This window comes from Geotrypetes seraphini, chromosome 2 (assembly GCF_902459505.1).
Source record: "Geotrypetes seraphini chromosome 2, aGeoSer1.1, whole genome shotgun sequence".
NCBI lineage: Eukaryota > Metazoa > Chordata > Amphibia > Gymnophiona > Dermophiidae > Geotrypetes > Geotrypetes seraphini.
The window spans coordinates 450000408-450027740 of record NC_047085.1 but is presented as its reverse complement, the minus strand read 5'-3'; the positions used below and the strand labels follow the sequence as shown (position 1 = coordinate 450027740).

The window sequence follows — 27333 nt, the reverse complement described above, 5'->3', positions numbered from 1 at the left end:
AGCCATATAGCTAGCTGGCCAAACAGGACTTAGCCGGCCGGGAGCCATTCCCAGCCAACTAAGTCCCACTGAATATCGGGGGAAGGGAGTCAATATTTAAAGCGATTTAACAAGCCAGAAATGTCTCCTGGTCAGTTAAATTGCCAATTTGGGGCTAACCGCTAAGTTTCTGGTTAGTACTGAAATTAACAAGTTAGCACCAAACTGAAAATCAGTTATTTGGGTGGTATTCCGGGGGCAGAGTCATTACTTGGCTGGTTAAATACCAATATTCATCACTTAACCAGTCAGATTAACCACACAAATAGGACCGCATAAAAGTCAGTCCTATCTTTATGCGGTAACCCAAGCTTTGGAAACCCAGAAATTCAATGCCAGTGCCCAGATATGGCCTAGCATTGAGTTTCCAGATCTAACATCGGCAGTAGTTGGCAAAATGCAGATTGCCGCTGGCTGAATAAAGGGCCTGTAATTTTTTTTCCTGTGTAAATAGGTCATGAGCTGTTTTGCATAATCCTGCATCTCATAATCTATTGCAAGTGAATTTGTGCACAATAATGTCCATAAAGTACCTGTTGTGTATGCATTAACCATTTAAAATGACAAAATTGATGCAACCTTTGCAAACATTGCGCACAGTAACTATTCACAACTATTTTCAACTATTCTCAACGTTTTCAACAAGTTTTACAATAAATCAAGTCAAAAATAATACGATTTTAAAATGTTACAAAAAAATGTAATACAAAGAAATTTTCCATAATTCCATTGGAAGATCATTCCATAGCTTAATACCTATATATTCAAAAGATTTGCTCACTAGACTTCAAACAGATATGTTTAATTGATAAATATCTAAGCTTCAAAGACTGTTGGAAATGAGAAGCAACCCAATTTACTGGAAAGGAGAAATACCTAACAACTACTTTACAAGAAGAAGAAAAGCAATGCATTGTTCATTTAAACTGTTTCTCATACTTTTTTTCCTAGTGCTTTAATACTGTTTTATTTCTACCAGCTATACAGTATATTCAGCCTCTGATTGTATTTCATTGCTAAGTAAACAAAACAGTGAGGTATACAATGAACTTTAATATGCAAACCAGTTTGCAGGATATTCTTGAAAAGCAATCAGTTAATGAATGGACCGGGTTCAAGCAAGTGAAATGTTACTCATTAAGCAGATGGAGTGGAGCTCTAGAAAATGATTTAGCTATTACAAAGGTGGCCATTTTTCAATCCGAGGTCAAATGTCAAATTTCATGACCTACTGAGCCCAGGGAAAGAATATAGATGTGGTGGGCTTATAAATGATAATCCATTTAAGAAAATCAGTGCAGTGTTCACAGAGAAGGAGCCTAGAAACAGTTAAAGCTTAGCTTGTTATGAATATAAGTTAGTATTGACAAGGTTTCACTGTTAGATTATGCATCTGTGGCATATGGGAATTCAATATGAAAGCAAGAAACATTTCTCAAAAGCAGATCCAGTGCATACATCCAGGTGAAGTTATGTCTTTAGAGAAAAAAAAACTTGGTACTTTCATTGTCTGTTTTTGTAATTTCTAATCTTTTGATGTTAAATACTAAATCATCTAAAAAGAACAGTAACATTTTTACAACACTTTTTTTATTATTATTATTTATCAATTTTACATAATGTTAACAAGCATATAGGTCTTGTACAGAAAGATTGATTAAATAAAGAAAATAATTTTATACAATTAAACAAATTAAACAAAAGGAAAAGAACAGGGAAATATATAATATATTCCCCATGTCAGATTTAAGCCATCACTAGTCCATAGCATCCATATCTATGATCCAAGACTTTCAAAGAGTGATATTTAACAATTACAGGAAATCATGTTAAAAAGAAGAAAAAAAAAAGTGACTGAAAACTATGCCTGGGAGTAATATCTTATTACTCATTAGCTCTCAGTTGTTCCATCTTTCTCAAGACATTTCAAAGCTATGAAATTAGTTAGGTGGGTAGGATCAAAGAAACCATAATGTACAATACACTTACAAGGAAACCTAAGAAAAAGCATATCCCCCTACTGAAATTACACCAGATTTTAATAATAAGAACTGTCGTCTTCGCTCTTGGGTCTCTTTGGTAGCATCTGGAAAAATCTGTACCTTCTGACCCAGAACAGCTTCATTATCCAATTTTTATCTGATGCCAATGCAACAGTTACCAACATAGTTGCTGGTTTTACCAGATCTTTTATTGAAGTTTCCAATAAAGTGGTAACATCTAATTGAGGTTCCTGTTGCACTCGATCCACCAATCATTGCTCCGAAATTCTAGCAGGCAGATAACATACTTGAGTAAATGGTGGAATTAACTCCTCGGAAACTGCCAAGATTTCTAAGAAATTTGCAACACCTTTCTCCCCATCTTCCTTCCGAGGGTCATTTACTAATGGTTAAAGTGTGCTGTCTGCTGCAGGGTCTATTTTAATCTGTTGCGCCCTGCCCTAGAAAAAAAATGTGTGAATGCTACTAGTGTGCTCTGCTGCCTCTCAGGGTGTTTTAGCAAAGACAGACCAGCCATTTAAGCGGCCTATTCTGCTGCTAAACATAGCCGGCTGGAGCTTTAAATTTTGCAGATAGCTGACTAAGTCACGTGACATAACTGGCTCTCCGGTAGCCCAAAGGACCAGATTCTGTAAACAACGCTGATAGTTAGATGCTGGTAGGTTTTACTCTTGGTTGTCCTCTTTATTGGTTGTACAGTCATTGTTGCAATTTTCAATAAAAATTATATTAAAAAAAAAATAAAATAAAACCGATTAAAAATGCATTTTTTTAGAAAAAACATAGGTGCTGCGCCTAGGTTCTGGGCAGAGATGACTTTAGGCGTCACTAAGCGCCGCTTTGCACAATTCTCCCCAAAAACTTTAGGCACCAGAAATGTAGGCCTTTAAAACGCTGGCCTACATTACCGGTGCCTAGTATATTTTTTGCGGAATTTTACAATTTAGTTCAAATTTTTAGAATGATGCATTTTATTCACTGATTGTATAATTTTAGTACTGTATGTGAACCGCCTAGAACTATGTGGTAGGGCGGTATATAAAAAATAAAATTATTATTATTTATTTATTATTATTTTTTCTTAGGCACCAGTAGCCGTGATTCTGTTAACGGCATCTAGGTGTGATTGACATGCATCTGGCACTGTTTTTCTAGGCGCCAGCCAATTTAGGCATCATTTCTAGAATCCAGGCCTAGGTGCTAATATTCAGCAGTCATCTCATGCTGGATATTAGTGCTTAACCAGCCAAGTGCTATTTAACCGGGCAGGAGACATTCCTGGCTAGTTAGTGCTGAATACACTGCAACAGAGGTTTGGGGGCATGAATTGTAGTGGGTGTTCTATAGTGATTTGGGTACCGTAACTAAAGCACACAGAACAATCTCGCAGACAATCATGCGCCAACAATCACGCACAGGACTTATGCGCGCGGCCTTAAAACAGTTCCTGTTCTGAGGGGGTGTGGGGTGGGAACTTCCCCCCCAGTAAACTTTCAAGTATTTGCGCTTCCATTGGGGGGTGTAGGGGAGGACCCCTCCTCTATTACAGGGGAGAAAACCCATTACAGTGGAAACTACCGTTTTCCTTAATTTTTTGGGTATTCAGCAGTTTTTCAGTGTAGTGGGGGGGGGGGGTTCCTCACACACACAACCCAATGGGAGCATGAACATTTAATTCCCCCCCCCCACACACACACACACCCTCAGAGCACTAACAGGAAGTGTTTTAAGGCGGAACTTATAAGTCCTGCGCGGGATTGTCGGCACACGATTGCCGGCGCATTTTTGTCCCATGCGGTTTTGACATGTCACTGTGATTTGGGGTCGCTTAATTCAAAACTGACCTTAATTGTTTGGTATAACCCTCTGATTTTTGGCAAAAGAGCATTAAAATGCAAAAATTAACATTTTCGCTATATTTTATAATGCTTGGAGTAAATGTTATAACAATCTCTGAAATATTAAAACAGTTTGCCTCAAATTAGATTTTTAAGCTAAAGTATTAATTTTAATGATGTAGTGTTAGTAATGAGCACGGGGAAAGGTTTCACCAGGACATTGCTACAATGGAGAAACGATATCAGGACAAATGGAATTAATCAATGCTGGCTGACTATTGTGGGACATTAATTAGAGATGCTCCTAATCTCGTTTATAAACGCAGTTCAACAGCAAAACAATTCTAGAAAATAATATTTATAGGAACTCTTAAATTGGCGCAATGCGTTACATTATGACTTCTCATGCGATAAATATTTGCGATTTGCTCAAAAACTATACGTGATAGGAGAAAACTGAGGCTATTTTCATACACAGAAGGTCAAATTCTATAAAGTAAACCTCATTTTCTTCTTGCCCCAGAAAAAAAAGTTAAAATTTGGGCTGATTATTTCATATCAGAACCTAACTATTTTTTGTATACCATCACACCCAAGAGCTCAGGATGGTTCACATTCAAAAGAATAATATATTAGCTTTACAAGTTACAAGGTCATGTGCTCAATTAGCTTTACAAAACAAGAGGATTACCTATTGGCAGAGAAGAATTAGTAGAAACCTGACAAATACTTATTGAATTTGAGTTTGATGTCTGTTTTCTCCTTGTATGAAGATTGATTTGGTTAGCGTGGCTAGCAGATTAGAACGGTGGAATCAAAGAGCAAATGAACGGTAAATGATGAGGATTGTAATAAAATACTATCAAGTGATGTGAGTTTATGGCACATGGGTTGCTGCAAACAATACTGACAATTGATTCAAATTGTAGGGGGCTTAACTATAGTATCAAAGAACTGACGAGGATCCAGCTTTTTTCCTTTTATGCTCTCTCTCTTATGTACTCTAGTCTTAAGTACATATGAATCGAGTCGAGTCGAGTTGGGAGATGACCTGGAATATAAATTGAAGACTAGATTAGATTAGATTAAATTAGTTTCTTGCCGGTGAACTAAATAGTTTTTTCTACTTTCTTTTCTATAGGTCTTTCAAGGAAACAGCAATCCTACTGATGTGGTTTTTCGAAAATTTCCCAAGCCTGTTCTAACCCGCTTTGTTAAAATAAGACCCTTGAAATGGGAGTCTGGCATATCAATGAGATTTGAGGTGTATGGCTGTAAAATAACAGGTCAGTACCGAAGAAATTTGTGAAAGCAGTGGTATAGTAAGTAGGGGGCAGTCCTCCCTGGGCGCCGTCTTGGTGGGATTGCCAGCACCCGTCCTCCTCTCTGCCCCCCCACTCCTTCCCTGCCCCCAATACCATGCACGCACACCCCTTCCCTTCCCCTGTACCTCTTTAACGTTCACAGTGCGAGCAACAACTCCAACCTGCTGCTCGCACCAGCATCAGCTCTTCCTCTGATGTCACTTCCTGGACCTACGCTTACGCCCCCTTTTATTAAACTGCGCTAGCGGTTTTTAGCACCGGGAGCCACGCTGAATGCTGTGCACGGCTCCCAACGCTCATAGGAACTCTTTGAGCATCGGGAGCAGCGCCGGGCATTCAACGCGGCTCCCGGCGCTTAAATACACTAGCGCAGTTTAATAAAAGGGGGCCTTAATGCAACTTTATTTGTATAATGCAAATTGCATGTAGAGGTCTGCATTTGTCTGGAAATATCTCCCCCCCCAAAAAAAAAAAAAAGTCCTGTAACCTTTTCCATGAAGTAACTGATTTCTGATGCCCTGTGTTCTATATATTTGATGATTTTAATAATACTGTAGCTGTTGCTATACAAATTTCACTACATAATATGTAATACAAGATAGGTTAGAAGTTTAACAAACATATATTACAGGAATGCTCATGCTAAAGCCTCTTTACCTTGCCATTATTTGTGAAACTTTGCTGTCTCTTGTAACACTCTCAGTTCGAGAATGTAGTAGATTTCACAGCAATGGCCCCCAACAGGAAAAGGCTTGTTGACTAATAGAAACTATGCTAATTCCGTCTGGGAAGATCACAAAAGCTATCCTGGATCAAAGGATCAAATGCAAGCATCTAGGTAGTCCGGAGATAACAGACTGATGAATTTAATTTATGAATCAGCAGAACTGATTTAAAATCAAATGGCTGAGAAAAGGTAACCAGTGAAGTGTGTTGTTGGTTTGTTTGTTTTTTTGTTATAAGGTTCTTTATGGTACAGCCCCCCTTTATTTGGTTAACAGATTTTCCTTGGCTTCTTACAGACACAGGGCTCCTTTTACTAAGGTGCGCTAGCGTTTTTAGCGCACGCACAAAATTACCACGCACTAAACCGCGCGGTACGCTTCTGGAATAACGCCAGCTCAGTGCTTTGTAAATGGAGCCCATAGTAGAAGAACCCATCCGTTGTTTAATTTTCCTTCAGTCCAGGGTTGCAAAAGTAAAAAATTTCTTAACCACACTTTGGCATCTCGAGCTGCTTTCATGACAAAGAATTTCGAATTGTACTGCTCGCAGCTCATTCTTATAAAGATTTTAGAATACAATTGAAAACCTATCTATTCTTTAAGCATCTGACTAACTAAATCACTTTATTCTATGTACTATGACTATTATTAGTAATCTTTTGTAAACCGCGTTGAACTAATGGTTACACGGTTAACAAGCACAATGTTATGTTATGTTTGAGCACTGTTGTTCTGTAGTCTATTGGTTTCGCACAAGTAAGGAGACATGCATTTTCTGCTAACTGAATTTGTTTTTTGCCAATTCTGTATAAAACAAATTACAATAATGTAGTCAATTTGTAATTAGAGCATGAGTTATTGACTAAAACTCTTCATCTCCTAAGGAAGGTCAAAGATAATGGATATTCCATAATTCATTACAAACAACCCTTCATTTTTGCTGCTATTTAAAATCTGCCAATGGTTAGTATATAAAATTTGGTTAGATAAGTTGATGACAGGCCAAACTATATCTAGATAAACAGTGGCCATAGTTTCAAATCAGCTGGATAGTAGTGATCAATGTTCCCTCCAAGGACTGAGTTTTCGTGAGCACAAATATGTCTTTGCGAGCAAAGGACTTAATTGACTTGAGTAACAAATTTCTGTTACATTAATGTGATAATCACACATATGATTATTTACCATATTGCATATTTAATAAGTATTGGAACTGATATAACAAAAAAAAATTTATCAAAACTTTATTTCTGCTCATAATTTCACTGGATATTCACTTTCTCTGTCTTCACTGACTTTATGAACAATAGTTATCAAACAAGCTGAAGCGAACAACCATGGAAAATCTTTTTCAGATCGGAATCACGTTGAGTTGCGGTTTTTTGATTACATATTGAAAGCATTCCTTTTTTGATATTTTAACAAGTATTTTGATGCCTCATCCAAACCACCTCAACCAGACATAGGAAAACTCGCATCCCATTCACATACCCGCCAATCAAAGAAGTTAAACGGAAAAAAATATATGATGGCCTCCTAGCCACTCAAGCAGCAAAAATAGACAACCAAATCACCAACCTTCTGATAACGTGCCCAGATTACAAAACTTTCAGAAAAGAAATAAAGACTATACTTTTCAAAAAATCCCTGAAAAAGTCCTAACCACTCAAGCTTCCTTCTTTCATCCCTCTAACCCCCCGAACCCCCAAATCAACCTGCTCTACTCTTTTTTTTCCCAAAAAAGGACCAGAAATCTTTTTGTAAAACACCCTCTTTAACTCTTTTGTTATCCGCCTTGAACCGCAAGGTAATGGCGGAATAGAAATCCCTAATGTAATGTAATCTACTGGACTACTTCTTTTATACACCCCTGAAGAAGGCTTTCTTAGTCAAAACACAAACCATGTTGGGGTCCAATATTAAGAGGATTGAAAGACTCTCTATAATGATTATATTATCTTTTGCATATGTTTTAGCTATATTAATAAATGGATTGTCCTTCAAGTTGGGCGACTGTGTCCCTTTCCCACTCCTTTTTTGTCTTGCATTATTATACGTGGGGTTGTGTTTTTCCTTTTTTCTGTGGAATAGCTAAAATGTAAGAGCAATCACTTAATCACTCAGCTTAGAGGAAACAGTGATCGTTCGGCCACTATCTGGCCAATTTTATCTTACAGTTACGAGGAGTCACTGAAAAGTTCTCAGCCCAACCAACAAAGTTGGGGCAGTCTCCATCAAGGGCCATACACTTAGGCCTGGATTTTCTAAACAGTGCAGTTTTTATAGGCACCGGTAGGGCCCAAACTCAGTAAAATAAAAATGCTGTCGAGACATTTTTGTTTTGTTTTGTTTTTATTTATAAATGCATAACAAAACAGAGTACAAGATATAAAGAGACCACCAACCTATTACACAGATGGGAGGGGCCAAAGCTAGTCAAAGCTATATCTTGGAATAGTTGCAGAAAGTGATCCAGATACCTTATCTGGATATGTTTATGGGGATTAACTACACTGGTATATTAACCTCCCCCCCCAAAAAAAAAAAAAAATAAATCATAACAGAAATATAAGCACACATTTAGCTGGGTCTGCCTGCAGGTTACCTAGAAGGCCACAATTCAGATAGCAGCTGTACTAATGTTGCAGTGTAGCACATTGTGGGGCCTCATGTTTAGACATCGATGATGTGGGCACTGGAGGAAAATAAGTGGGGATTTCATATGCTCTACTGCCTAAGATGATAGAGTATAAGGGAGAAAAAACCAGAAGCAATATTGCTCTGGATAGGGAGAAACCTTGCAGGTGGTCATACTCTGTGGCTGACATCTGGAATGTGTCCTTAGCAGTGTGGGTAGAAAGAAAAAACTGGCAAATTTGATGGGCCAAAGAGCTTTTTATCTACCATCATTTACTATGCTATTAAGTCAAAATATCTGACTACTAATTTAGGTAGAATTTCTTTTTATAGGCAATAAATGTGTCTGATTCATACAGTGCAGATGAGGTTACAATGCTAGTGAATAAGGAGAAGGCTTGTATTTTAATGCCAAATTAAAAAGACCACATTTAAAGTGTACACTATAAACACTTTCTAGTATGTTGTGTTTCATTAGAGAGGAATGACAACATCACGGATGCCAAACCAGGTGCTGATTTGGTATGTTCTCACCAAAATACTGCGGTGTATAAATATTGCCTCTTAGCAGAATCTCACCTAGCTGAAGAGAGGGGGAGGGGAGGAGGGGAAGGGAGGACAGGTAGGACTGGGCCTTGTGGGTTACTTTTTTATGAATAACATTAGCACTTCAACACTAAGAAGAAGTTACACTGTGTGTTATTGTTTTGGTTCAAAAACTACAATTTAGCACCTTGTTAGGCACCTTTCAGAAATATTCCAAAGCCCAGGGGTTTGCAATTAACACTCTTCACACCTGACTCCCAATGTCTTGAGCCTCTTCCCTCATCCCTTGAGGTAAACAATTAACACAATATCACACCTGATGCTTGTCAATTTAAACTGCCTGTATGCTTGCCTGCTCTTTCATAGAGCCTCACCAATATGTCTCATAGGTGCTCCTGTTCAGTGCACATATCATGTATATGGTACTACTGGGAATTATTTTGGGCAACTTCTAGGAACAGAAATAAATGTGTTTATCCAAGAACATACAGTATAGTGAACCGTGGATCAATTGGTATATAAAACCTTGACAAAAATGAGAGGAAATGCACCAATCCTGTCTTAATAATGGGAATTCAACTGGCATTTGTCTGTTCTTTTAAAGAAAAGTTAACCATTTTTCTAACTGCTAGCACACAAGAAGCTGTGATTCTCACTGACAATTTATAGCTCTATGTGTGGTTTTAGAAGGATTATTGGTAGACTAAAAAATATACCTAAAAAAATATTAACAAAGTCCAGCCATTCAAAGTGCTTCTGCAGAAATATCCCCCCTTTCCTGCCTTTCCTCCAGAGTATAGATATTGAGATCTTTAAGTCTGTCACCGTATGCCTTATAACATAGATCATCAACCATTTTAGCTGCCTTCCTCTGGACCAACTCCATGCTGGTTTTTTTTTTTTTGGTTGTTTTTTTTTGAAAGTACGGTTTCCAGAATTGTACACAGTATTCTAAATGAGGTCTCACCAGAGTCTTATACAGGGACATCAGTACCTCCTTTTTCCTACTAGCCATCCTTCTCCCTATGCTCCTAAGCATCTTCTAGCTTTCGCCATCACCTTTTCAACCTGTTTGGCCTCCTTAAGATCATCACATACTATCACACCCAAGTCATGAGAATATAAGAATTGCCATACTGGGACAGACTGAAGGTGCATCAAACCCAGTATCCTGTTCCCAACAATGGCCAACCCAGGTCCCAAATCCCTGCTAGATCCCAAGTAATAAAACAGATTTTATGCTGCTTATTCCTAGGAATAAGCAGTGAATTTCCCCAAGCTATCTCAATAATAGACTATGGACTTCTCTTTTAAACCCCGCTAAGCTAACTGATTTCACTATATTCTCTGGCAACGAATTCCAGAGATTAATTACACATTGTGTGAAGAAATATTTTCTCTGGTTTGTTTTAAATCTACTATGTAGTTGCTTCATCGTATGCTCCCCAGTCCTAGTATTTTTGGAAAGAGTGAACAAGTGATTCACATCTACCCTTTCCACTCTACTCATTATTTTATAAACCTCTATCATATCACCCCTGAGCCATCTCTTATCCAAGCTGAAGAGCCCTAGATGCTTTAACCTTTTCTCATAGGGAAGTTGTCCCATTTCTTTTTTCGCCCTTCTCTATAACTTTTCTAATGTTGCTATATTTTTTCTGAGATATGGTGACCAGAATCACACACAGTATTCGAGCAATACAAGGACATTATAACATTTTTATCATTGTTTTCCATTCCTTTCCTGATGATTCCTAACATTCTATTCATTTTTTGTGCACAAAAATTCTTCATTCTCTAAACTGTACTTTCTCTCAGGTTTCTGCAGTCCAAATGTTTAATCTTGCATTTCTTAGCATTAAATCTTAGCTTCCAAATTTCAGACTATTCCTCAAGCTTTGCTAGGTCCTTTCTCATGTTTCTCATGTTTTCCACACCATCAGAGGTATCTGCTCTATTGCAGATTTTGGTATCATCCTGAAAGAGGCAACTATCACTTACAAAAATGTTTTAAAAAACATGCCCAGAAACTGAATCTTGAGGCACACCACTGGTAACATCCCTTTCCTCACAGTGATCTCCGTTGACCATTACCTCTGTCACTTTCCACTCAACTAGTTCTTGACCCAGTCCATCAATTCTCTGGTCACCCAGTCAAATAAATTGATCAGATTTGTTTGACAAGACCGGCCTCTAGTGAATCTATGTCGCCTTTGGTCCTGTAATCCACTAGTTTCCAGAAACTGCACTATTCTCTGTTTAAAAAGTGTTTCCATTAATTTTCTTACCACTTTTGTGGAGAAGGCCCACATCCATCCTGTTACGATCCTCCGGTACTACTCCCAACTCTAGAGAAGCATTGAAAAAGTCAACCAGTGGAGCCACTAGAACTTCCCTAAGTTCCCTCAGTACTCTCAGGTGTATACCATCTAGCCTCATCTCTTTATCCACCTTTAGTTTAGTGAGCTCTTATGAACACAATTCTCTGAAAATCGATCAGGGTGTACCTCACCTCCAGCTCTATTTGCTTTTGATTTCTTTGGTCTCGCTTCCGGTGCTTCACCTATGAACACATTCCTTTACATTCCTCCCCTTCACCTTTGAGTCTCACAATGCCACTTTTGCAGTTCCTCCTATCACCAATATATCTTTAAAAATGATTTGTTTCCCCATTTTATCATGTCGGCTATCTTTGCTTTCCTGACTACTTGATCAGCCTTTCTTAACTTTTCCAGATATTTTTTCCTGTCTTCTTCTTTTACGATCTTTTGTAGCTTGTGAAAATTAACCTCTTTTCTTTGATGCCTTTACAATAGCTCCTTTCAGTTTTGCCCATTGTTTTCCTGCTTCTTCCAGATGTTCCCATCCAGACAACAATTCCTTGACATAATCCTCCATCTGAACAAAGTTAGTTTTTTTTTTAAGTCTAGAGCCTTTACTTTTAAATAAGCCCTCTCTACATCTCTTAATATTAAACCAGACCATGCAGTGATCACTGGATGCCAAATGATCACCCACTGAAACATCAAAAACACTTTCTCTGTTTGTAAGCACTAAGTCCAGTATGACCCCATCCCACATGGGTTCCATTACCAACTGCTGGTAGAGAATCCAGGATCTCTCTACTTCTAAGAGATCCCAAACAGGGATACCCCAATCAATATCTAGCATATTAAAATCTCCTATTAGAAATACTTTACCTTTTACAGCTATATTTTGAATGTCTTCTATTAAATCTCTGTCCATTTCTTCCATCTGTGAATGAGACCTGAATATATATTTTCCATTCTCTCTTTTTAGTCTAACCCACAGTGCCTCTTCCTTACCCTTCAGATCCTGCAATTGTGTGGCTTTAATATGATCTTTAACATATAGTGCCACTCCCCCCTCCTTTCCTTCCTACTCTGTCTTTCCTAAACAGATTATAGCCCAGTATAACTATATCCCTGTTATAGCTCTCCATGAACCATACCTCTGTGATCACTACTAAATCCAACTCAGCCTTTTCCATATTTCGAGCAATAGTATATACTGCTATCTAGATATTGCCCCCGTTTCCCATTTGTGTAAAGGTATTTAGTAATTCACTTACCTGAAGGCTTATACTTACCTGAGGAGGGGGGTTTGATCACCCTGCCCCAATGACTCTAGTTTAAACCCTCTTCAGTAGGTTAGCCAGTCTCCTGCTTAAGATTTTTATGGGAGAAGGGTTGATATGATGGGGTTTTAAAAAATCTCTTTTTATCACTGTGCGAGCTAGCCATCTTTCTCTTACTTACAGGAAGGGGAATATTTGAGCAGTGAGCTACAAATTATTGCTGTGGTGTACACAGGTATTTTGGTTTTCAGGTTTTTTCCCCCAGACAGCATACACTTTTTAACACAGCAGGAATTTGCCTGCTCATTGATTACTGCATTTTGGTGGTAAGTTTTTGCAGAAAGCTCATTTTAGAAGCAGTTCATTCAATGTCTCTAATGCACACCTTTCTGCATCAACCCCAGTGATAGGTGGTACCTTATGGACTAGCCAGTTTATTGAGGCGTGAGATTTTGAGGATGACATTCCATCTGGTTTGATCTGTACTCTGGTCCACAAAAGCTCAGGTCTTCATACATTAATTAGTCCATAAAGCGCCACCTGCCTCTGTCAACTAATACAACTACCCTTTTTAAGGTTTCTAGAATGGTTCATTCGGATGGTTTTCATCTTGTAATTCATTTGTCTTAAAAGTTCACCTGAGACATTAGGTACTACACAATTTATGTCTATCCCTCAAGGACCCCTGAGGAAGGCTGAGTATTCGCCGAAACACCGTGTAGGGTCTAAGTCTCACTTTTTGTGAGCATGTACCATTAGTGACACAATTTGTACCTAAATAACTTTTGAGGTCGCTTTTAATTGGTTTTTAATTTGACTATTTGAATAAATAATTTTTCCTGGACATCCAGAGACTTGTGTTCTACTGTGTGCTTTCAGTGCTCCAAAAAATTAAACATTGCATATCTGTTTTGTAGATTACCCTTGCTCTGGAATGCTGGGAATGGTATCAGGCCTCATTTTGGATTCCCAAATTACAGCTTCAAGTCAGGTTGATCGACACTGGGTTCCAGAAAATGCCCGACTTATAACGAGTCGCTCAGGCTGGGCACTGCCACCATCTAATAACCATTTGTATACTAATGAGTGGCTTCAAGTAGACCTCGGGGAGGAGAAAATAGTACGGGGCATTATTGTCCAAGGTGGCAAACAGAACGACAATAAAGTGTTCATGAAAAAATTCAAGATTGGCTATAGCAATAATGGATCTAATTGGAGAATGATTATGGATGTCAACAAAAATAAGACAAAGGTGAGAAAGAGATACACATCATATTCCATTGAATCTTATGCAAAAATTGGTCTTTACTATAAGGGCCTGTTTTACGAGGCTGCTCTAGCGGCTGCGCTGTGGTAACGGCCCCGAAGCCCATAGAGATTTAAAGGGCTTCAGGGCCGTTGCTGCACAGCTTTGTAAAACAGGAGGTAAGTCTTTTCAAAGAATCTTTAAATTATTCATATTATTTCTGATTTTTAAGGTCAAAAAACCAAGGTGCTTCATTTGTATTGTGCTGATTTTGTGAAGATCATATCTGTGTTATATGAATATTTTTCTGTGCTGCCTATTTTATTTGTATTCTGTCAACTTTTATCATATTTCTATATATAAATATTCTACTATGCTGATTTACTGTGTATATTTCTGATACTGTATATGATTGCTATTACTCGGATTTAATTTGCATGCCTCTAAGTTTACCTCATTGATTATATGTTATGCTTATATTTGTTCATGTACTATTTATTTAATGAATTTTTATTAATGTAAATAATAATACAAGAAAATACCATTAGCAAATTACCTCCGAAAACATATAAATAGACACCAAAGGAAAACAGGTATGAAGTCCACATCATAAGGTAACAAATGGCAGCACCCAGAGGCAGGAGCAAGTGGGCATCACTCCTGACTTGTGCGAGGTATGAGGTAGGAGGCTAGGATTAGGATCATGGAGTAGATTCCACTAGACTTCCAGGGAATTTGTGCTTGGGAGATTGGAGAGCGCTGGGGAGGCCACTGGGCATTTTTTTTTTTTTTAATATTATGAGAAAGTAAGGATTTCACATTGGAGGAAGAGGGAGGGGGTGCCAGGACAGAAAGCAATCAAAGAGTAGAGGCCAATAGACTACCATGGAAAAATTTTTAAATGGGGATAAGGGGGGGGACAGTGTTTGGATTTTGTTGGGTTGGGGAAAGGGAGGCAGGCCTGGGTTTTCTGGGCCTACATTTCAGCTGCCTATCTGCTGAATCATGAGCAATACTGTAATTGCGCCCTCAAGTGATTGACACACGATCAGTGGCCACTTTTAAGGCAGCCACCAACTTGGATGCAGGTTACAGAATTCAGGTGTTAATGACCACATTAACATGCATTAAAATGTATTTAATACCATGCTGGAAACCATCTGAGCATTATTGTTACAGTTATCTGGGTCTTGCTGTGGGTTTGAGCTGATTTCAGCAGGAAATTGAAGCAACGTCTGTTGGTCACAAATTTGAATTTTGGCAGGAAAAGTTCATTGATCAAATTTGAAATTCGTGACCAATTAACTTTTCCCGCTAAAATTCAAATTTGTGATCAGCAGGGTTTCCCATCTCAATTTCTTGCTGAAATCAGCTCAAACTCCAGTCAATCAAGTATGAGGCCCTAATATATATAGAGACAGTGGCCCAGATTCTGTTAAGCGTGCCTACATCGGCCGGCACCTCCAGAAACCGTGCTGGCCATATGTCAATCATGCGTAGGTGCCATTAATAGACTTATATAAGCTAATAAAAATAATATAGCTATTTAGTGGTGTATGAGCCTATGAGGAAGCACTAGCGGCTAAAAGCCCCATAAATTGATATCTTGTATATCTGGGGTGCTGCTTCTGCTTGGAAGTCAGTGAAAGTATTCAACTGCAAAGCTTGTGAAGAATATTTTCAGCATACAAATGAAATGATTTCAATAATTTTGTGAAGGTTTACATTTTTTAAATGACATTTTAATTAGTTTAAACGGCGCAGTCGATTACCACACCAATTAATACCAATTAAAACAATTGTTAGACGACAGTAGGGTACCTACCGTCACCTATCATACAGCACCATTTAGAGAATTTGGGCCAAAATGCAGACCTCACAGCATACTCTGAAGAATGCGACAGCATGATGGCTGACACGTCGGTTCTACTTATTTAGATGCAATAAGACCCAGACAACTGTAATAATCATGATGCCAGTCACGAAACCTAAGAGAACATTTGAGTACTGCTGAGCCACTGTTTCTTTTATACCACAAATTTCAACTGGGATTCAATGCAGTTTACAATAAGAATGAAGAGATTTACAATAAGATTGGTACAGTTTACAGTAAGATGGATGAGATTCACAATAGGATGTGGTGGATTCCTGATAAGTCTTGCTGAGGGCGTGAACACCAGTCAAGGTAATTTAGGCAGGTTAGGACTGTAGTTATGTGTTTGGGGAGAAAAGGCAAGTCTGTAGCCTCTTCCTGAAGATATAGTAACATAACATAGTAAATGACAGCAGATAAAGGCCTGAATGGTCCATCCAGTCTCCCCAAACATGCATGTTCCATAAATGAATCATTTAATTTAAATGGTCCTTTTTCTTAGATATTTCTGGGCCAGAAATCCAGAGCCCTGCCCATCAGTGTGCTTTGGTTCTATCTACTGAGTCTCCCTCAAAGCTTACTCCAGCCCATCTTAACCATCCCAGCCATCAAAGCCATTTGTTGTAGATGAAGCGGGAGATTGTTCCAAGTCTTGGGTCCTTGTTACTTGAATGTGGATTCATGTTTCTTACAAATGACCTGCGCAGGATGGGGGATGTTAGTTTGAAACATTGCTGTGGTCTGGCAGTGAGAAAAAAGCATGCAGTTGTGATTTCTGAGCTCAGTCCTGTGGAGTTGTCGACATAAATGGCCTTGTGGACCATGCAAGCTATCTGTCGTTTTGGGTGCCAGTATAGATTTTTCAGGAGAGGGGAGACACTGTTGAATTTGCTCCATCTGAAAATTAGTCTGGCTGCTATGTTTTGAAGGAGTTGCAAATTTTTGTAGTCTTTTTCTGCAATACCACTGTTTAAGGAGTTGCAGTAGTCCAGGTAGGGAAGGAGGACTGCTTGTGCAATTGTTCTGAAGTTTGGTTGGCTTAGTGATGATCTGATTGCTCGTAGTTGTCAGAGACAGAAAAAGAAATTTTGAGAGTTTCTCCAGTTGTCAGTACCATGTCAGTGTGAGGTAGTATGTTGAAGTTTCTGAACCATCAAATTTTGGTTTTCAGTTTGTTGAGTTTGAGAAAGTTCAATGTGGCCCATGTACTGAGATTGTTGATTAGTTTCTCTTTGTGTGTTGTGGTGTCAGTGAAGGTGTCTTTAGCTGGGCACTGTAGGAAGATGTCATCCATGTATGAGTACAAGTGGACTGAAGGTTTTGAGAGATTCTTGCCTATGGTGCTGAGGTATATGTTGAATAAAGCAGGTGACAGGGGAGAGCCTTGTGGAACTCCGCAGGAGGCCTTCCATGTTGGAAATATGTAATTATCTTTTCTCACGTCATAGATTCTGGTAGAGAGGAAGCCTGCAAACCACTTCATAACAGTGCCTAGCTCGCTGAGCCTGAACATTAGAAGTGAATGATCTATTGCATCGAACGCTGCAGAGATGCCGAATTGTATGAGGACTGTTTGTGTGCCCCAGCTGAGGTATTATTTGGCCTTTGACGTTAGTTCCAATAGCAGGGACTCAGTTCTATGTATGGATCTAAATCCATGTTGTGTATCATGTAGCACATCTACATTATGTAGGTGATTTGTAAGTTGGGAGTTGATGCAGAATTTGATTAATTTTGCTAGCCATGGGATTCCCGCCACTGGTCTAAAGTGTTCAGGTTTTGATGTATCTTTTCCTGCTGCTTTGGGAATAGGGGTTAGGGCAATAGAGGATAGGGATTTTGGATATTGACCTTGCTCTAGGCTTAGGTTGACAAGATTGGTTAGCCATTGCCTGAAGGTACCGGATGCATTTGCTAGCAGGTGGGATTGGCAGACATCTAGGCACCATCATTTTGTTAGTCACACTAATGATTTGTGCCTCATTCCCAGAGCTGGCTAAAAAGCAGACAGAATAGTGGGAGTACAGGACAAACTTCTAATAATCCAACTGCTAAAAATTTGAATGAGCTAGGGCCCCTGAATGAAGAACTGCTCTGCTTTACAATTCAAGCCATCCCATCCTGTCATTTCCTGAGAGCTAATGTACAGAAAAATAGAGAGGTAGAAGAATAAAAATAGCCCTGATAGTGTTTCCAATTCTTTTTAAGATATCTTTTGAGTTCATAGCCACTGGCTCCTCACTATTAGGTAGATAGATAGATAGATAAAAGACACTGTAAAATTGTACAAAAATCCATTTGTGAAACCAATGGTTTCAATCTCTTCAACAGGTATAATTTTAAAAATGATGACTATACCACTTGTACTGTTTGTGTACTCATAGTCAATTTGGAGTCTAATATAACTTCTAACACATCTCTCTTGTTATAGCTACCACAAAATCTCCTATTTTCACCTCCACAGGCTAAACCTGTTCTTCTTTTTCCCTACAAATATGACTTGCATTTTGGCCAACATTCAAGCATTCATTTATTCTTCTTACAAATTCCTTCCCTATACATATACAAGAAAGAACTGTACGTCATCAGCCTAAAGCCGATATTCTACATTCAATCTCTTAACAATTTTACCCATAGATGCCGTGCAGACATTAAAAAGAAGAGCAGATAAGGCAGACCCTTGAGGAACACCTTGTCCTACTTTCACCACTTCAGAAATATCACCTGTACTCAGAACTTCCCTTGTACGATCCATTAAATAAGATGAAAACCACTCAAGGACTCTCCCTTTCACACCCAGTCTCTTTGTCTTTAATAGCAATACATTCAAATGAATAGAATCAAAAGCCCCTGAAACATCTATAGACGCTAATCAAAAAGTCAACATCTTTGTAGCATTTTCATTGCACTGAAACAAATTCAGCACATGCTTTTGAAAAGAGCCAACATTGCTACTGTCTTAAGTTATCTAACCTAGTCAGATGCCCTTGTGTCAAAAGCGAACAAGCTTGACAAAAAAAAAAAATTAATGCTAGATAAAACAAGAGGTCCGCCCTGTAGCTTTAATCCATCCAAGAATTCCCTGCAGAGATTAGGGCTTTGTAAATCTCTCATTGTATAACACTATAATCCTCCTTAAATATTTAAAATATTTCATACATCAGGAGAAAAAATTTTAATCAAAGGGAATTAATAAATCCATGGCATTGAAAGTTTGACAGATTTGAAATTTTAATGAAACAATGTAATATTTTTATATGCAAATTGACAAGAATTGCACAGCATACTAATAACATTTCCTCACTGAGTGAAAATGAGGTATAATTGCTTAGCTTGATGAGAAAAAATGAATCTTTTTAGTCTTTTTTCTTTTTACATAACTTTACATACTTTTTGGTCTAGTTAAAAAAAAAAAAAGGCCTTTCTCAAATATTACACATTGATCTGACCTCATAAAAACTAGGATTCTGTTCCACATCTGAATGTTGTAAACAGCCCTAAATTTTAAAAGCTGCGAGCTTAACTTTTTTACAGATTCCAATCTTTATACCTGAGTTTAAGGGGCCCCTTTACTAAGCCATTATAACATTTGCAGTTCCCACAGCTTAACATGAACTATACCATATGGTGGCTGCAAATTTAGCACAGCAGTCACTGGGGACTTTGCCAGCATTTGTCTTTATAGGTGCCACGTTAAACCCTCCCCCCTCTTTTACAAAAGTGTAATGTGATTTTTAGTGCCATCCGCAGCGGTAACAGCTCCTACGCTCATAGGAATTCTATGAACACCGGAGTTGTTACTATCACGGCGCACACTAAAAACCGCCCTACGCTTTTGTAAAAGGGGGGGGATAAACTGGCAGAGAGGCCCAGATGTGCTAAACTCACCGTTGAAGTAATTTACTGACTGATGCACGCAATGGCTTACCACGGGCTTTTCTGTGCGTTCGTTGCAGCTTACGACTCTGCTATGCAAACAAGCGCATTAGTATTAAAACGAGGTCATTAATATAAAAACAAGCACTCTGACTGATGCCTTAAAATTGCTTATGCATGCACAAAATCTAGTGCCAACTTCTAATGACCCAAAATTACTGACAGGTCTAGTGCCTGGGAGGGGCCTTAAGCGTTTCAGTCAATCAGGGCCTTAGGCTCCTCCTATTGTATCTCAAGATGCACCGGGCAGGTGCCTATGGTCCCTCCCATGGGAGGAGCCTTATATGTTTGAGCCATTCAGAGCCTTAGGCCCCTACCAGTTCATCCTAGGATGCACCAGAAAGGGGAAGGTCCATCATTTTGAAGAGGCGGTCCTGCCAGGAAGAGGGACTGGGCATCCAATCTGCTGCCTTCATCTGTATAAGGTACAGGGGTGGGTCAGGGAGGCATGGGGAGGCTGGGGGCCCGAGGCAGGAGTGGGCATCCCTCCTCCCTCTCTTTTTTTTTTTCTTCAGGATGTTGTTGAGAGGGGCGGCACAACCTTTTTGTAAATGGGTAAGATATTGTGTATGCGTAACTTGCACATCTGTGCCCATTAAAAAAAAAGGAAAAAAATATCTTCATGCCCCAAACAGCTGAGTGGCAGGAGGCTGCTCCGGGGCTTCCCCTGCCAACTCTACGCAAGCGTCAAAGTTGTTTTTCCAATGACTAATCAGAAGGGATTATAACAGACTTCCGCTAAACTCATTTGCATGCGAAGTCATTTGAACTTTGATCACCAATTTTAAATCGGACAATTTGTCGGCCCCTCAGCAACCCACAAGTTTTTAACAACTATTTTAGTGCATCCGGGCACTAGTGTGTGGTACTGTACTAGAAGTTAGTACAGAAGCACTTACCACCTATTTGGGAGGTAGTAAGTGGTTCCACATTATCTGCAAAAGTGACAGTTAACAGATGTTATTTGCAGCGCATTAAGAGTTAGATTCACTAACCTGCCCGATTGTGTCCAATCCGTGTGCACTCCGTTGCAGGCCAATGAATTCTCAACACGTCCTCATCCAAATAGGAGCACTCGGAGGCACGCCCTTCACCGACCACACGGATTGCTGGAGAGCGATCCTTGAGCATTCGCAGACCATCTTCTTTGCCTGTAGATGGTGTGCGCATGCTCACTGCAAATGAAGAGCTGGAAACTTTTTTTTAGAGCTGGAAACTTTTGCGAGCCCATGGTTTTAACCTGCGGGTTGAAAGCAGGGCTGCACTCTGGGTTAAAACCACGGAGTCGGGGCAGAGAGCAGGGCAGCAAGAGCAGGTGAATCGGGGCAGAGAGCAGGAGAAGCAGAATCGGGGCAGAGAGCAGGAGAAGCACAATCGGGGCAGAAGCAGAATTAGGGCAGAGAGCAGGGTTTTTGCACAAGCAACTGGTCCTCAGTCGCTTGTTTTTTGATTGGGCAGCCCAGTCGGTGTTCCTGAAATTGTTTTGTGAATCGCATCCTTCCTACTTTGCATGCCGTTCCCCCTCATTTGCATGCGCGGATCGGATCGGAGGATGATCGGCACAGAGTTTAGTGAATTGGGTCGGAGGAAAATCGGGTCGGTACATGATCACAAACACAATCATGGTTTTAGTGAATCTAGCCCTAAGTGCAAAATACCTTCACACTCATTCCCTGCCTATGACCCCCTGTAAAACAAATCACAAACAATGAGGATCAAATGCAGTCCAAATATAGGCCAAACACAGAGCAGCAATATAAAGCTAGCAGGTGTTTATTAAAAGTTCATAAAAATACCAAAACAACCCTAGAATCAGTGGAAATAATTAGCCCAAAGCACATAAAATATTAGTCAGTCAGCCCAACATATTTTGGCACATAATGCCTGTTTCAGTGCTGATTAGACAAATGATCCACCTAAGTGGTCACCTCTAATACTTATAAGGTTGCATTTGCAGGGTCTCCAGCCCCTATTGCAAACTGCAACAGGTCCTCAGAGGGTAAGAAAGTTGCATTCTTGAATTCAAATACAGTTTTCATCTTGTCCACCTCCACCTCGCCCACAATGCCTATTTTGGAGGCACTAAGGGCCGGATTCTGTAAACGGCGCCAGTCAGCTGGCTGGGGGGTGACTGCTTTTGATAATCTACTTAAATAGTGCTGCCAGTTTAGTTTTTTGTTTTTTTTAGAGCACTCCGTTTTTTTCCCTACAAGAAAGTGTGTTTTTAGTTGTGCTCTTTTTTTTCTGGCAAAACACCAGCCAGTGATAGTTTTCTGTGCTCCAGAAAACCATAGTTCATTTGGGAAGTTGTCTTGCTGTCTATGCTTATTGAGTCTTTGAGGCTGTTTTTCTGTATTGTTATAAATATGTGTCACATCCTCAGTAGGAAAGGAAAAAAAAAAAAAATACACACTACCGTAGTTGATTTATATAAGCACGCTTAGGTGCCATTTACAGAATCACGACTAACGGCACCTATCAAAAACATAGGCTCTGGTAATGTAGGCCAGGATTTATATCTCTCTTCACCCCAAACACGCCCATTTAAGTAATAGGTGCCTACCTTTCATAGAATTGGGTAGATGCCTATCGGCCAATTAACTTTTCTTTCAATTATGATCTTGTTAAAGCTCATAATTAAATCTATTAAGGTGGTTTGAATAATTAAGGTAGGTGCCTAAATCAGCACATCTTATAAAATCTGTCCCTAAGTGTTCCCATGTTAACTCTGCGATAGCCAGTAAGCACACACTAAGTATAACGCGTTAGCTGGTTAACACTACTTCCACTCTCCACCCATGTCACACCCCCTCAGAGAAAAATTCTGAAAAATGCAGTAATGAGCAGTTTAAAGATCAATAAGAGGCAAACTATTGCATAACCCCTTAACATGTTTGTTCAGTAGCCTGTTACCATGCATTAATTGCATGTTATGTGTATAGTGCCTTTAATAAAAGGATCCTTGACTTGCTGTGTGCTGCATATACAGCAGGTGTACCTGAAGGCAGAATTGGGGTGGAGATGTGTTGTATGAATAGCCCGAATCACAGTTACCAGATGCTAAGGTCCACCTTGTGGGTTAGCACCCAAGAAAAGGATCTGGGTGTCATCTTAGACAATACAACGAAACCTTCTGCCCAATGTGCGGCGGTGGTCAAAAAAGCAAACAGGATGCTAGGAATTATGAAAAAAAGAGTTGGTTAATAAGACTAAAAATGTTATAATGCTCTGTATCACCCCATGGTGCGACCTCACCTGGAGTATTGTGTTCAATTCTGGTCTCCTTATATCAGGAAAGATATAGTGGCACTAGAAAAGGTTCAGAGAAGAGCGGCCAAGATGATAAAGGGGATGGAACTCCTCTCGTATGAGGAAAGAGTAAAAAGGTTAGGGGTTGGCAACATTTTAAAGCAAAGAGCCAATTTATCCTAAAAATTTGACCCAAGATTTACAAAGAGCCACAATGGGTAGAGAAGGGAGTTTGAGATATTCCAGGTCTCTCACTCTCTTCTTCCCTCCCCAAGGTCTAGCTTCTTACCTCTCTTTCTTCCCTCCAACCCTTCGCAGGTCTCTGCACCTCTCTTCCCTCCCTCCCTCCCCTGCCCCTGCCTGTCCACCTCTCCCCATCCCACGACCAAGGTTCTCTCCCCTCTCCAGGCCCTGACCCTTTAATCTCCCTCCCAATCCCACAATCCCTACCCTGGGCCTATCGAAGTACCTGGTGGCCCAGCGGGGTCTTCGAGGCAGGAGCACGACCCCCTCGCTCCTGTCTCCATGCAGCTGCTTTCTAAAATGGCTGCTGTGACCTTTCGCAGCTGCTTGCGGCATTTCGTGTAGTATCGCAAGCTGCTGCAAGAGGTCATGGCAGCCATTTTAGAAGGCAGCTGTGAGGAGGCTGGAGTGAGAGGGCAGCATACCTGCCACGAAGACTTCCTTCTGGACCACTTGGTACCTCAATAGGCCCAGGGTGGGAGGAAATTGTGGGGTTGGGAGGGAGAGTAAAGAGATGGGGGCCTGGAGAACCGCAGTCACATGGCAGAAAAACTGCATATGGCTCCCCCTGGTTTAGGCCAAGAAAACCCTGGCATAAATAGGGTGTGTCTAAATGTTAGAATGCTTAGCACCACCTAACTTCAAGTCAACAAAATCCTTGTATAAGGAAAACTAACATACTGTACATAGCCAGATCCTTGCAGTGGCAGGTGTTAATCACCTTCTAATTGTTCTTCATTCAGAATGTAATCTTTTAAGGTGAAAACTTATGATCTTTTTATTTGGTTTGGCTTCTCCCATTGTTGAAGCTAAATAAACCGTTTCATTTAACACTGTTTTATGTATTAATGTATTTTACTGTCTTCATTTGTGTTGCTAGTATATTATCAATGTTTTCTGTTAAATGTTGAAGAAATACAGTGGTTAGTGGAATATAAATGATTAGATCTTAGTTCTGTTTATTTAACACTATGGGCCAAATTCATTAAGCTCACTGATCATGTTTGCGATTTTTCCCCGACCTGATTCACTAACCTCGTGGCTGATCCGATCCGCCCATGCAAAGTAGGAAGGCAGCGATTCACTAAACTGAAGAAGGAACACCGATCCAAAAACAAGCGACTGCTGAGGACCCGTCGCTCACGGCCCTGCCGACTCTCCAGCTTTCTGCCGCCCCGACTCTCCCGTCTTGCACTGAAGGGAAGGACTCTCCTGTTCTCTGCCGCCCTTCCCTGCAGCGCCCTCCCCCTCCAGGCCCAGATCCATCCTCTGTACCTCGGAACGACCTGCTGTAAAACTTTACTATTAGATGGGACAGCCCGGGAGTACCACAACATTACATTTTAGTCCCCCCCCCCAACCCTTTACCCACAACAGCACCGTCAGCACACCGCCACAATAATACTCACAACATCACTGCCCGCAGTGTCCTTAACTGTGAAGGGAAGGACTCTCTTGCTCTCTGCCACCCTTCCCCGCATTGCAAGCCCATGGTTTTAACTCACGGGTTTAAAGCGGGGCTGCACTAAAGCATGTTCTATTCTGTTCCAGAACACGCCGCAGTGCAGCCCTGCTTTAAACCCGCAGGTTAAAAAACCACGGGCTGTGCTCGTCCCCCTGCCTTTTTATGCCAGCAAAGTGGCTGTCAGATGGTTGGCGGCTTTGATAAACAGTAAGCGATACAGCTCCAGCACTAACCTCCCCTCCCCAGCATTGCCAGCCATGATGTCTGACAGCCAGAGGAATGAACACTTTCGGAGCTTGTTAGGGCCTGAACTAGACCTGCAGGGCAGAAAGTCAGCTGTTCCTGTTTCTTTGGTACCATCTACGCATGCACAGATCATCTAAAGGCAAAAAAGATGGTCTGCGCATGCGTCGGGATCGCTATCCAGGATCGTCCTGGGGTCGGCGTGGGGCGTGCATCTGATTGCATCCATTTGCATGCAGACTCATTGAGAATCTGTCGCCCGGCCACAGATTGGATCGGATCACCCACGGATAGGTAAGGTTAGTGAATCTAGCCCTAAGGCCCAAATTCCATAAATGGTGTCTTTATCTTCTCTCATTTTCTATGTTACTAAAATGTAAAAAGAAAAAGAAAGCATAAAAAAAAGAGTAAGGGAAATGAACACGGCTGTAAACACTGTGTTTTCATATTTTGTAGATATTTGACGGTAACACTAACTATGACACCCCAGATTTACGGACTTTTGCACCTTTAACAACCCGCTTCATCCGTGTAATCCCAGAAAGAGCAACACCTACAGGACTGGGACTGAGAATGGAGCTACTAGGCTGTGAAATTGAAGGTAATTGAGCATTCCAAGTCTGTTCTATTTTCACGTGGACGATGAAGGTATTTTTAAAACTGGCCACATAAGTGGACGGGGCTAGTAAAAGTACAAAAAGCAAATTCTAGAAAAGGAAAGCACATTTCTACTGTATTTTCCCTTCCCTGCTATTTACAACAAGTGGCAGCAGGTACAGATATATATATATCTGCTCTGAAGATTGTATGTTCTTGTGATTTGATCACTGCTTTTTTTTTCCTGTCGGTTCGATGGAATTCCGTTCTGTCACCGATTTTAGCCTATAAACTGCTCAGTTCTGCAAGTCAGTTGTAGTGATATAGTAAATTGTGAATAAATAAATGTGTTTACTGCATTATGCACAACTACTTTATAAAGATACGTAATCCTTTTCCCTGGGTACCAAGGATTTACCCATTGAAAAGTTTCTAAAATTCCTCTCATACTTTGCATTTTCCAAAGTATGGATGCAAACCCTACACTCTAGCTGTGCCCTGGAAATGGCTGCTTTGCATATGTATAAAAATATACATAGGATCCGACCCCACCTACACATTTCTACATGCAGAAAGCCTTTTTAACATTACCTTCCATGTATATCATTTTATGAAATCTATTGGAGGGAAGTTATCAATGGGGCCGGTGTTAGGGAGGGCAAACAGGCCCACAGCTCCAGAGGGCCCCACAGTCAGGCCAAGTGATGAAGAACCTTCCTCCTTCTGCCACTGTCCCACTGCCTGCCTCGGAGTCTGGAGTCCATACGAGGCCTGGCACCAGCTCTAACTTAAATGATGAAGAGCCTTTGAGACTATCTGCTCATGATGAGGCCCTGTTGGTACCACTCCTCTAACGCATACGTGTCAAATGGGGTGAAACTGACAGGGCCTATCTGAGCGTATGGCCTCGAAAGCTTTTCATCATTAAAGTTAGCGCTGGTGCTGAGCCTTGTAGATTCTGAACTCTGAGGCAGGCAGTGGGAGGGCAGCAGAAGGAGGAAAGTTAGAAGAGGATAAAAGCTGGACTTGTCTGGGTGGGAGGGAGAGAAGGGGTGATGTTGGACTGAGGGAGGTAGAGAAATGGAGAGAGCTGGTAAGGCTGGATGGGTGGGTGGAAGGGGAGAGCATAGGGCACAATTGAGAGAAAAAATGCTGGATATGGATAGGGGAGAATGGGAGAGAGGATATGCTGCTTATGGGTTGGAGAGGAAGGGAAGAAAAGACCTGCATCTAGGAAATGACAGCAGAGGAAGAGCCGATGCTTGCGCCACAGCAGCTTGGGTGTTGCTGCTCATGCCAGGAACATTACAGAAGTATGGGGAAAAGGAAACGGCACACACGTGGCATGAGGGGGTGGGGAAAGAGTATGTGGAGGTAGGGGATGAAGAAGAGGGCTGGGGAGGGGTGCCACCGCCTCTGGCACCTCTCACCCTCGCTAGGCCACTGCATCTACTCAGGAGTCCATATGTATGGCGATCAATCTGTTCTCACAAACTGGACTTGCAGAAGTGAGATCACTTACAGTTTTGAGCACCTCACACATAGAGGCGGAGCACAGTGCCCCTTCCAGATTTTTTTCTGCAAGCGAACTGTGCAGAGGTGTTTCTGATCTGATCTGCTTACTGTGGCATAGTAAGGGGGGGTGTGGACCATCCCGGGCGCCAAGTCGATGGGGACGCTAGCACCTCTCTGCTGAGCCGCTTGCTGAATGACTGCCCCAAGTTCTCGCAAGATTCGTGACCCTAACATCAAATGTTGAAAAACAAATAT

The 27333-nt window shown here is 40.6% G+C and overlaps 1 protein-coding gene across 5 annotated transcripts in view; it reads left to right on the top strand.

Moving 5' to 3' along the window:
* NRP1 (neuropilin 1) overlaps positions 1 to 27333 on the top strand; it is a 339157-nt gene that overhangs the window by 242702 nt on the left and 69122 nt on the right. For all 5 annotated transcript variants that reach the window (XM_033931511.1, XM_033931507.1, XM_033931509.1 and 2 more), the window contains exons 9-11: positions 5022 to 5166; positions 13629 to 13963; positions 25423 to 25567. In XM_033931511.1, the coding sequence (XP_033787402.1) occupies positions 5022 to 5166; positions 13629 to 13963; positions 25423 to 25567 (625 nt within the window). The remainder of the gene's footprint in view (positions 1 to 5021; positions 5167 to 13628; positions 13964 to 25422; positions 25568 to 27333) is intronic.